General features: G+C 46.7%; 1 protein-coding gene across 3 annotated transcripts in view; it reads left to right on the forward strand.

The window, feature by feature from the left end:
- Positions 1–1,017: 1,017 nt before the first annotated feature.
- The window catches only part of aopep (aminopeptidase O (putative)), an 89,537-nt gene continuing 77,623 nt past the window's right edge, over positions 1,018–12,931 (forward strand). For 2 of the 3 annotated variants that reach the window (XR_009710011.1, XM_061260422.1), the window contains exons 1-5: positions 1,024–1,075; positions 2,376–3,225; positions 3,944–4,110; positions 4,521–4,686; positions 4,780–5,166. Coding sequence is in view for 2 of the 3 variants with exons in the window: in XM_061260422.1 (XP_061116406.1) it covers positions 1,036–1,075; positions 2,376–3,225; positions 3,944–4,110; positions 4,521–4,686; positions 4,780–5,166 (1,610 nt within the window). In the remaining variant the exon portion in view is untranslated. Of the gene's footprint in view, positions 1,076–2,375; positions 3,226–3,943; positions 4,111–4,520; positions 4,687–4,779; positions 5,167–12,931 lie in introns of all 3 variants that reach the window. The other variant, XM_061260423.1, reaches the window with a different exon arrangement.

A 12,931-nucleotide genomic window follows, 5' to 3' on the forward strand; every position in this document is an offset into this window, starting at 1 on the left:
CTGGAAGTATTACAATAGATTAATTTAAAGGATTCCATATAATATTGTCAAAATTCAAAAATTTTTAAAAACATTGTACAGGGCGGTTTAATATTGCTCCACTTACATTTGTTTAGGGTGAATTCAGGTAATTTGGGACACTTCTTTGTAAATTCAATTTTGATTTCGGAGTCAATCCAAACCTCAGTTGTGTAAGCAAAATAGTGCTGTAAAGACTCTACTTCGGACGAACAAAAAAAACAACATTCGACTTGAAATTTAAATCTTTTGTGAAGCTCAGTTACAGTCAGGTCCATAAATATTTGGACATTGACAAAGTTATTGTTATTTTAGCTGTCTACCACAGGGTATTGGAGTTGGAAGAAAATAATGAACACGAGCTCAAAGTGAGCTTTAATTTGAGGGTATTTACATCTAAATCATGTGAACGATGTGGGAACTACGACCCTTTTTTATACATCTCCCCAATTTTAGGGGCTCAAAAATAATTTGACAAATTAACATAATCATAGATTAAATTGTCATTTTTTTTATACTTGGTTGCATATCCTTTGTATGACTTCCTAATGTCTGTGACCTATCAACATCATCAGAGTCTGGATATCTTATTTTCAGGTTGTCCTACAAGTGATATTAAAACTCTTTGCATTTTGACCATTCACCTGATTTTGATGTAAATACCCAAAAATGAAAGCTGAAAGTCTGCACTTTTGGTTCATATTCATTATTTACTTCAAAATTCAATATCCTGTGGTAGACAACTAAAATAACAATAACTTTGTCAATGTCCAAATATTTAAGGACCTGAATGTATGAGCCAATCAACCCACAGCTGTTTAGCAAGAAAACAAGTTAAGGTTACACTAGTCACTGCAGACAGACGTCTATCTCGGTGAGGAATGTTATTTAAAATACGCTGTATTAGCCACACACTTGGTTTTAAAACATGTCAAGCGGGAAAATGTTCGACTGAAAAGCCTGTAATAGTCTTTGCAATGGACATTTCATTCCCGTCGCACAATCGTGACGAAATACATGTGCGCCGAAGCTCGTGCGTGTTTGTTTTGGGTGACAGGTTGGTGGTGTTCAACTCTCATAGAAGATTTGGGTTTTGAATGACTGAAGTTCTTTTATCACTTGTTAATTCGTGTATCACAACATTAGCCTTCTGCTCTGTTTCGCGAGTTAGCTTGTTCGCTTGGTTTCTTTGTTATGGTCGCGAAGCTCCAAAGTTGTAGCTATAAATGTATAGCTGTCAAATGTAAAAACTTTAGGGAAGGTTGATGTGCAGTAACTACCTGCACGTATTGTCCTGAATAATAAAACCAGTATTCCCAAGACGAGAACTATTTGAATGGCGTGGGTACTATTGTGTTTTAGCTTTCCTTCTCAATGAATTATATTTAGCCAACTTTAAACGTGGATAGCCATCCTATAGGCAGTTGGTCTCTCTTTGGTGCATTTCATTTCATTTTGGTGCATCAGACTTAATCTAATAGCAGTCTATCTTAACAAAACAGTACGAATCGCGTCTGGTGTGTACCTATAACTTTACATCACAAGATCACGTCAATTGGGTAAAATCATGTCAAACAATTTGACGTTCTTACTGCTGTACACGTGTAGGTTACTGAATAGTTAAGTGCCTCTACATTTCAAATAAAGTAAGATCTCACGTGTTTATTTCTTTCACTGTTTTCCACTTCATGTCCATGATGTCTTATGAATAAAATATTTCTGCATTATTTCAGCAGGTATAGATTATGTATTTATTCAAACCCTGGCGAATGCAATTTTTACTTTGAATTATTCACGCAGTGTTCTTTAATCTGTTAATCTAATTATTACACGCATCAATGTTTTATTTTAATTATTTGCAGACTCTTTAAAGCAATACATAAATCATGTGGAAGAATAGGCTATACGTTGCAAAACAAAATGCCAAAAAATGCAAAGTGCAACTGAGTCACAAATGTCAAATACACAAAAATGATGCATATGCTGTGCCATTAATCAGCATTTGTGTGATAGTATGACTTAACTCTTCTGTGTGTACGCTGTTCCTTTATACATAATATATTCAAATAGAAGCAGTTGTTAAATGAGCTTACATATTTAGCTGTAATAAGTTGTTTGAAACCCATAACATTTCTGAGGACCACAGGTGGTATTCGAGACGCATTTGCCACATAATGTACATGTACATGTACAAAAATGTACATCCTATAGCAACACTGTCTGAGTCCTATTTGTCATGTTTGTAGCCGGAATTTGTGTTATACACTTGATGCAATGGTCTCTGGGTCTGTTGTGTGTGCGTGTGTGTACATACACAGAGCCTACATATGTATACATTTTTGTTTTTAAATGAACAGAGGTGCTGATGGCACAGAAGGTGTACTGGCCATCAGGTGTGCCACAGTATACGCTGGAAAGCTCTGACATGGAGTCAGACCCAAACCTGGATCCGGAGCAGGATTTGGACCCCAGCAGAGACGACCTGCCACTGAAGGCCAACACCAACCACATGCTGGTGAAGCACTACGTGCTGGACCTGACCGTTCACTTCGATCGCGAGGTCATCAGCGGGAGCATCGTCCTCTTCCTGCGGGCGGGGGAAGGGGTGGGACATGAGTGTGGGGCGCGGTCTGGACCAAACCCCTCCCCCTCTTCTTCCACAGACCACACCCCCGGGACCGAGCATTCTACCTCGCACTCGACCGACGGCACCAAAGTCGGGATGGGTGGGGGCTGTTGCCACGGTGACTCGCAGACATCCACGGCCTCCTCAGAAGGGGTCATCGCCGGGCAGAAGGAGGCGTCCTGGGAAGACGATGGCGATTTCATCCTGGTGTTGGACTGCTGTGACCTCACTGTGCAGAAGGTGGAGGAGGTGGACGTGGCCTCTGTTCCAGGTCTGGGGGCGCTGTTCTCGGACGGGGTCGGAGGGCACTCGGGCGGGGAGCTATCCGCCGCCCTGGTGCGTGAGTTGACCTCCATGCCCTCCACTCACTGGAGGCGTCAGCAGGACCTTTACTCCCGGTGCGCCCGCGCATCTACCCCACCAGGAGGGGGCGCTCTCCAGTTCCACACTGAACGCTGGAGCCTCCAGATTCGGAAGAGGGGCGTTCAGATGCCCCATGGCTTTCCCCTTGCCGTCAGGATCTGGTATCAGACCAAACCCGAGGGAGCTTCAGTGAGGTGGACCAAGGACCAGAGCGGCAGGTTAGCATGGACGAGGAAACGCCTCCTTCCGTGTTTTTTTTAAAACAACTGTTTAATTGACAGTGACATCATTTACATATTTAATTTACTTTATTACTTTATTTGTTTGTCAGGGTCAGCGCACATTAATACATTTCTGTAAATGTGCCAGATGTAGCTAGGAAGCCTAATTTTAATCTGTAGACCCTGGGCTACATGTCTCTGGACATGTTTTATGATGCATTTTTCTGTCTTGCTAGATGCACGTTTGTGGCTTAATTGGGAGCCACCAGTAAGTTGGTTCTCTTCATTATACTAGAGTGTTTCTTGTAAGACCAGGAATAGCTCACATTGCTGTGTATTGGGTGTGGCATATCCATCCCTGAGAAGCCATACCAAACCAGCATTCCTTGCTGCCAATCTACTGGTGCAGGACAGCCTTTTACAAACCTTTAACCTTTCCATTTTATTGGATGTAAATTGTTGGATGGACCTGGGACAATTCCTAAATATTTCATAGAGGATAACGAAGTAACAGTGGTGAGCCCAGAGCTTGCCAAACCTCCTCCTCGACCAGGTGTGCCTGAGGTGGAGCACATCACATTCCTGGATCTGGCGGAGGGGGTACCTGTGGAGAGGTCTGGGAACCCCTGGGTTTGCCAATGGGTAATTCAGTGAGAAACAAGCGCTGGTCAGTCAACGTGAGTGAAATAATGTGTGCGTGTGTGTGTCTCCCCAGGCTGTGTGTCTACACCCAGGGCTCTCCCATCAACAACCGAGCCCTCTTCCCCTGCCAGGAGCCACCGGTTGCCATGTCAACCTGGCAGGCCCGAGTGCGTGCCCCCAGCGAATGCGTGGTCCTTATGAGCGGGGAGAACGAGGCCCATCCCATCCCAGAGGAGACAGGTGCTGATTGCCTTTCTCTTTTTCACTGTAGAGCTGAACCAGGCTGGCTCATTATAGCCCTTTCCCACTGTAGAGCTGAACCAGGCTGGCTCATTATAGCTCTTTCGCACTGTAGAGCTGAACCAGGCTGGCTCATTATAGCCCTTTCCCACTGTAGAGCTGAACCAGGCTGGCTCATTATACCCCTTTCCCACTGTAGAGCTGAACCAGGCTGGCTCATTATAGCCCTTTCCCACTGTAGAGCTGAACCAGGCTGGCTCATTATAGCCCTTTCCCACTGTAGAGCTGAACCAGGCTGGCTCATTATAGCTCTTTCGCACTGTAGAGCTGAACCAGGTTGGCTCATTATACCCCTTTCCCACTGTAGAGCTGAACCAGGCTTTGCAATACCCTCTCTGTTCTGTCTCCAGGGCTTTCCTGCTGGGATTACTACGTCACAATGCCCATGCCAGCCTCCACATTCACCATAGCAGTAGGGCAGTGGGTGGAGGCCAAGGTAAGACCCACTTCTGCAGCCACGACCGATCTCAGGACAACGATGAATGTTACGGCTGCAAATCTTTCTCAGAGTAGCAGGTAGGCCGTCCATGAGTTCACAGAAATAGGAATCTTTGACTTCACACATGAGAATCAACAAAAAAAAAAAGAAATATTTTGTCTGTGTTGCAGCTTGGAGCAGAAATTCAGCCGTCTGGACGGTGAGCCAGGTCCACTTGGTGTGATCCAGAAACGCTGTTCTGGAGTAGATTGCTCAGGCCTGACCGGTGAGGAACAGACCCTGCAGGCTGACGTTGATTGCTCAGGTCTGACTGAAGCAGAGCCCTGTAGCCACGTGGGTTACCCGTGCCGGTTCCCTGACACTGCGGCCCAGCTCCAGGCAGTGATCCCCCACCGGGTCTTCGCCCCGCCCGATCTCCTGCAGCGGGCGGGGTCCACGCTCCTCCCCCTCCTGCCCCCCTGCCTGACCGCCGCCCATTCCCACCTCGGGGTTCACCCCTTCCCCCGCCTGGACGTGCTCATTGTCCCCCCCGGATTCTCCAGCCTCGGGATGGCCAGGTAAAAAAAAAAAAAACACACCCCCCTACGCAGTTCTCAGAGAGGCCAGTAGAGGCCTTTCCAGTTCAAAGCTTTCAGAAGAAGTCATTTTGTGAAAGGACATCTCCGATTAATGCTGTACCGCCCGGGTTTTTGGTAAGCGGAGGTGTTTCACTTGCAATTTGAACTTTGTAACTGTTTTCTTTGGCTGAAGTGAGGCTCGGTTGGACACTGATTTCGCCGCAGTGTGAAAGAGCTTTGTGAGAGCTGTGTGGATGTGGGGCAGAAACATCTCCATAATGCGCGGTTTGTTGCCGTGGAAACGCTAAACACAAACGTCCGCGCTCAGCCGCCGACTGCTGTGATGTGTAAAATTATAGCGCCGTCTCGAAGCTTCACGGCAAATGCGACTACATAATTTAGCATTTTAATACTGTCATTTTGTGTTATAAACGCTTCTGGCCAAAGTTCAGTGCTTACACAGCTATGGTGCTGTGCCAGTCTGTGAACACGGCCAGGCTATCCTGCAGTTCTGTCTGTTAAAATTGTAGACTACAAGTAAACAAGAGAGTTATCTGCATGCCTCCTTCAGAGTCTTGACTCTCTACCTGCATTGTGGGGACCTCCCATACACATTTCACCCTGCATTTGTTCTGGACTAAAATGTGTCCACTTGGCATCCATATTAACATTGAATTAATTTAATCAATGTAAAAAAATGGCGGCACAGTCCAACACACACACACACATCAAAAACACACATAACCATACAAACCAAATAACATAACACTGAATGCATTTAATGAATGTAAAAAAAAAATTTTTTAAAAAAGAAAATTCCTGCACAGGCCCACACACACGCACACACACACACACCAAAAGCAAACATAACCATACAAACCAAGCTCGTTGGTGTTCTGGTGCCCTGCCAGCTCCTGGCTTCCCTGTGTAGTGCCCTGAGCCGTTTCCCGGACGGAATTCCAGCCGGATTCATGGGCGCACACTCACGGGCCTTGTTCGCCATGTTTAACCTGCAGAGCAGACACTTATGGGTAGGAGGGTTCTGCAGAACAGAAACCCAAAGTCTTGTGACCCACAGTCAACTCGTGTATGCCCAAACGTTCCTCCGATGTGACTCATCTGTTTTTGTCTGGCTGTTTTAAAATGGCACCCATGTCGACTACCGTGGATGAAAGGACCCTAATGACCAAGGGTAAACATATTGTTGGCCTTGCCAAAAATTTGTAGCTGAGTCTTATGAGGGCTGTTGACTTTGCTTGGCTTGTGTTTGTGACAGGATGTCCAGCTCAAAGCTTTTTCTCTGTGGTTAAAGTTGTTTCCCCCCACACTCACTGGCTTTCTCCATAAAACTTTCACTCATGTACGCTGAGAATGCTAATCGTTATTAAGTCCTACGTCATTAAAGTGTGAATAAGTGCAATGTCTGTGTTTGCTTGCTTCCCTTTCCTGTGTTCCCCTGTTTGGATAGGGAGACTCAGGCCCGTGTCTTATCACGTATAAGAGATATAAGTATAAGGCTCCGTGTAATGGGTGAGGTCAATCTGCTTTGATGGTTTCTTACCGAGAGCCTCAAATGTCACAGCTGTAGGCAATTCACGTCCACATTTAGGGTCCCCCACAGCTCAGGACTTAAGAGTTACTGAGGGGAATTGAGGACAGGGTCCTGGGACCCAGTGGTAGCCTGTTATCTGAGAACAGTTGGGTTCGTCAAAACTATTTTCATTTGGTGACATAAGGTCTGGGCGGTTTTTGGCCAGAACTTGGAGTTCCATCTCAACTTGTGCGGTTCAGATGTTCTGTGCACACGGTGGAACGTATGTCGTCACCAACAGTGTTCATGCATTTCACGAGCTCGGTTTCTTCGTATAGCCAAGACATATGGCGTATTCAACTGCCAATTTGAATTTCTTTTTGCTATTTATTGTCTGTTATTGGCTATTTGAAATGTTTTTCTTTGCGGAATGAGATCAGATGTTTATTTATTAAGATAAAATTCAAATGACGCTTGATAGACGGTGGCAGGACTTCTCAGAAGTTGGATATTTGTCCTTCAGAAGAAGAAGGAAGGGGGGGAAAACTGTTTCTGACGTTTCTTTGATTAAAAAAAACAAGTCCGCACCTGGGTGGCCAGTACACAGGTCCCAGCGCTTTCCTCTGGAGCTGCCCGTCGCCGTGCCAACATTCCATCAGCGGGGGAGCGTTCCGGAGAAAATGAGGTCATCATTCCGAGCCCCAGACTAGAGATTACCCGGCCCTTAGGATCAAAGGCAGGGGCTATCGCCGCTTCAGCGCTGTTCTGGGATCAGTCTTGACAGCCGCCCCCCGCCTTTCTGTAGGACAGGACAATGACATCCTTTTTTTTTTTTTATTGGTAACCGACACCCCCATTTTTTATGTCTCGGAGTTGATGCTCTTAAGAAGTGTAGATGTTTGCCAAGGTGCTGTTTGCGCAGGTTTCTGTTTCCTGTATCTGTGGGACTGTGTGATTATCGAGGCTTGGCTAAACTCCAGTTCATTTGTGTTTCTCTGTATAGAGTCGCTGTTTGAGTACAGGCGGGAGGGTCTCCGTCATCCCTCGTTAGAAGAGCTCCCCCATCTCTCCCCTCGTCTCTCTCCCCCGTTACAGCACAGTGTAGTGCTTCAACCTTAACACCGTCCTGCCAGGCCAAGAAGGGGGAGTGCACATACAGGCTTTATGTGTCTGTGTATATATTTCTGTCTATGTGCGTGTTGTGTTTGTGTATATACTTGTGTCTGTTTGTTGTGTATTTGTGTGTGTGTGTTGTGTGTGTATACTTGTGTCTGTGTTTGTTGTGTGTTGTGTGTATACTTGTGTCTGTGTTTATTGTGTGTTGTGTGTATATACTTGTGTCTGTTCGTTGTGTATTTGTGTGTGTGTGTTGTGTGTGTGTATACTTGTGTCTGTGTTTATTGTGTGTTGTGTGTGTATACTTGTGTCTGTGTTTGTTGTGTGTGTGTGTGTGTGTGAGTGTGTCTGTGTGTGTCTGTGTGTGTGTGTGTGTGTATGTGTGTAATGAGTGTGTGTGTGTGTGTGTGGGTTGTGTTGTGTGTGTGTGGGTTGTGTTGTGTGTACGTGCAGAGGGGGCGGCGGTGGGGTACTGCGGGGGTAAAATTACACTCCTAAGGGATGTAGGAGAGGATATGTGTGAGAATATGTGGATTATGCCCAGCAACAAAAGCCATTAGCTCCTGGAAGAACTTCAGAGACCAGAGGCATTTAATCTTCAGTTTGGGAAATATAAGAGGCCCAGCATCTGACACCAGGCCAAATACAGCTTCTATATCCCGCTCTCACATCTGTGAGGGAGGGGGCGGGGGGGGGGGGGGGGGGGGGGGGGTCAGAGGTATGGGAGGGGGGGGGCGGGGGAACTCGAAACCAAAGATTAAGAAGTCAAGTAAGGGCAGGCAAGACTGGCCAGACCTACCGTGAGCTCACTAAGGAGCATGGGAGTTAAGGCCCATCCACACCAAGAACCATAACGATAACAATAACTGTAACCATAACATCCACACTGCTGAGCGATAGCGTTCTGTAAATAGTCTCTCGGCTTTTTCATCTGCCATTTTGCATGTGGTGTACACAAATAGTCACTGGCTCTCCTGTAGTACTGTGTGGCCTGTAGGGTGTGATGGTCACTGTCTCCCCTGTAGTACTCTGTGGTCTGTAGGGTGTGATGGTTACTGTCTCCCCTGTAGTACTCTGTGGTCTGTAGGGTGTAAAATAGTCACTGGCTCTCCTGTAGTACTGTGTGGTCTGTACGGTGTGAAATAGTCACTGGCTCTCCTGTAGTACTGTGTGGCCTGTAGGGTGTGAAATAGTCACTGGCTCTCCTGTAGCACTGTGTGGCCTGTAGGGTGTGAAATCGTCATCGACTCTTCTTTAGTACTGTGTGGCCGGTAGGCGGCCCCCTTTAGAACAAAGCACTAGGTCTTGGTCTACCCTGTTAAAGACACAACTACACTGACACAAGTCAGTACTACAAATAAATAAGGAAAAATCCCTTTGGCCAAGCAAATAAATGATGCATAAGTATACACTTTCATTGTAACTGAGGAAATGTGAAAGTTTTCTTGTTGTTGCTGAGAGAGAGGAAGTGAGGCGTTGCGTAGAGGGGTCGGAGTCAGGTCGCGATTGTTCCGCTAACTCCCTCTCCCGTGAGCCGGCGGCGGGAATGTCTTAATGGTCCGATATCTCCGCATCTGGCCAGGGCCAGTGCTCCGCCCGGGAGCGTCAGGAAAAGGGCACTACATTGTTTTCTTTTCCTCGGCTTTGAAGCCGGGTCGGTACGTGTCCTTCGACAGAACGAAGCAGTGGGGACTCATGCGGTTGTGTAAATCGGGCGTTTTCAGCGAGAAGTTTTCAGAAGCCCGCTCCCCCCGCTTTGCATTTGTCATCGGTCATAAGGAAAAGAAGGGGCCGTCTTAAGTAGCTTTTTTTGGCGTCGTATCAGAAAGTCGGATCAGGATTTAGGGAAAGAAGAGCGGTTCCGCTGCTTCTCCTCGTTTGAAGGGCTGAGCGCTGGTTTAACATCCGCGCGACGCGAAAGTGCCGCTAGCCAGGAAAAGCTTGTAAAAAAATTATTAATCTTTCTTTGGATTTGAAATTAGGCCATGGCCATGTTGTTAGTTGACATATCGATGGGTGATTGTTTTTATACTGTAACCCAAGAGCTGACAGAAAATTTCCATGAAATGTTTAATAGATAATAAAGGTTTCTGTTAAATGCTGCTCAGCGTGGGAGAGATGTGCTCCACATGTTTGGTTCACTGCTCGAAGACCCTCCGGGTCGACTTGTGCCGTTTCATTTTCAAATATTCGACAGTCATGAAACTGATGTCTACCACAGTGATTCATGGGTAAGGTAGTTTGCTGAAAGGAAACAGCCAGTTGTCCACCCCCTGGATTTGAACCTGCAGCTGTCTTTTGGCTCACCGACATCCAAGCCCCTTTGATTTACAGATTAGGGTTGCCAGAGGTCCATTTTTTTTGACCGGAATATCTAGTCTTCAGATTATTTGTACAGGTCCAATTGGTAGTTACAACCAGACAACATAATGTTCGGTCTGAGTAACTGATTGAAAAAAATTAGTTAGTTTGTACTGAATTTGCGTTTGGACCACCCTTTGTCCCCGATCCCTTCCCCGGTCCACGGAAGGTTCTACTAAATCTGGCAACCCTCTTCCAGGTGTGTCTGCAAAACACAGACTTGCAGTCGTGAACACACCTGAAGTGTACAGGCACAGGAATAAATACCCATCCCTCTCTCTTTTTTCCTTCCTCTTCCCTTGTCTTTCTTTTTCCTCCCACCCTCTTTCTCTCCTTCCCCCTCTATCTCTTTTCCTCTCCTTTCAACTTTCACTCTCCCTCCCTTCCTCCCCTCTTCCTCCTCCGCCCGCTTGTAAAAACGCGGCGAGCTGTGAAATTGTCCGGGCGATCTGCACGGTGGTAGAGATACAGGGAGTAGCGGGATGTAGCGTAGTGCATCCCGCTGCTTTGACAACGCAGGCCGACACGGGCTCCGGCCAATCGGAGAGCAGATGTGGCTCTGGGCGGGGCCTCTGCTGCTGACCGTTTAAGCGCTTGTTTTGGAAAAGCGTTTGTGTTTCGTGGTGGTGGGCCGTCTGCACTGACGTTTGGACGTGTTGTATTTCACCGTGACGCCACCTTTGCCTAAAACTGTAAAATTACAGCAGGAAAGATATGAAGATGCCCGGGAGAAAAGAATTAACGCGCCATAAAAGTGTCAAAAGCTCTGGAATCTTCACTTTATTTCCATCGTATTTTCAGTCGTTTATTGCATTGGCCCGTTGACCTGGAGTGAGATCATTGCGCTGAAAGATTTTTAAACTCCAAAACAAATGAAACTGAAGCTGTTATGTCTCACTGGGCACTGGGTTTAACCCTGAGAGGTGAAGACGGTTAATCCCCTTTCCCACTGTAGAGCTGAACCAGGCTGGCTCATTATACCCCTTTCCCACTGTAGAGCTGAACCAGGCTGGTTCATTATACCCCTTTCCCACTGTAGAGCTGAACCAGGCTGGCTCATTATACCCCTTTCCCACTGTAGAGCTGAATCAGGCTGGCTCATTATACCCCTTTCCCACTGTAGAGCTGAACCAGGCTGGCTCATTATACCCCTTTCCCACTGTAGAGCTGAACCAGGCTGGCTCATTATACTGCTCAGTCAACATACACAAGGCCCTAGGTAATTACTTTAAGGTGTAGTACTTCACTCATGACTGCAAAATACATGACCGTGAGCGTCTGTACTTGACTGTATAGAGATAATTGACTTTTATTTTACCGCTGGAATGGATAATCTCTGTATTCAGGAGAAAGGTCAGACTTGAGCTGACAGTTGAATGAAATGCAGAATTAGGGGGTTTTCAACATGCCGTCATGACAGGGCAGGTAACAGCCTGCTTGTACAGCAAGTCGTCTACTTCCTCAGAACACAGTTTTGAATATTCTGTCAACACCAGAAAGCCGCAAACGTCAGGAAAAGGATGCTACTGCACATTCCTCAGAACCCATTACCTGTGACCTGTCTGTTCTTCACGAGTCTGCTGTTACTACGATTATCCTCGCTGTCTGGCCTACAAGAGTGTAACTAGCGCCGACTAGAAGGGTTTTGATGGGCGGCACGTTGGCGCAGTAGTAGCACTGTTGCCTCACAACAAGAAGGTCCTGGGTTCCAGCCCAACCCTAGGCCCCTCTGTGTGGAGTTTCCATGTTCTCCCCGTTTCTGCATGGGGCACTCCGGTTTCCTCCCACAGTTCAAGGACATGCAGGTTACGGACTACAGAGGAAAATTAGCTCATTAGCTTACTACATTGATGTGGAAACTGAAAATGTTGATTAATGTGCACTGTCCCTAGTAAAGAATTAATAAATAAGGGTGAACAAATGATCTTGGATCAACTAAATGCATAGATATATGAGAAAATACCTTCTGTACGGACCCGTAGCTTTTACATGTGTGGTCGTAAAAGAGACCAGACTGCGGACATGGAAGATTTGGGTAATTCCCGCCGGAGATGCGAAGGGGGGGGAATTATTTAACAGAATTTAAATATTTATTCTGTGATGTCAGCGTTGTTTTTTCTGCACTTCTTCCCTTTTCCAACTGGAGCGTCCCTGCCCCGTAACCCAAGAAGTGTGTGACAGGGCCCTGGTTTCAAGGCTCGGGGACTTTGGCACGGGAGACGGCACTTAATCAAACTGTCAGTTGATGAGGCGTTTCTCACCGAAGCGCTTTAAGAGGTCTTTTTCTTACCCCTCTCCTCTTTTCTATCCTCCTCTTTCTCTCTCTCTCCTCCCTCGTAGCCAGGCGCACAAAAGCGCCTGAGAAGAAAAGAAAGCGTTCCTCTCCTTCACCTGGTGAAAGAAGAAGGGGTGTCGGGGTACCATGCATCAGCCCAAAACGCCTCAATTCACAGCACAAAATAGGGCTTGCCTTTCTTTCTCTTTTGCGTTCGGCGGTGGAAGGATGGATTAGTCCTCCTGTATTTCCCCTTTCTCTCCCTCCCTCCTCCTCCCTTTATACTTGAAACATACTCCCCTTCCTGCCCTCCCGCACTCGAGTTCAAAAGCATCCTTGACATCTAATGGAGATAGCAGTGTCCGCGCAGAAACGCCGTTGTTATTTTAAAGCGCAGCCCTCTTCTCGTTATCACTGGGGAGAACACTTATCTGCTGGATATGTTACCGCTCCTGAGGGGGGGGGGGGGGGGGGGGGTCTCC

Source organism: Conger conger, chromosome 11 (genome assembly GCF_963514075.1).
Source record: "Conger conger chromosome 11, fConCon1.1, whole genome shotgun sequence".
Lineage (NCBI taxonomy): Eukaryota > Metazoa > Chordata > Actinopteri > Anguilliformes > Congridae > Conger > Conger conger.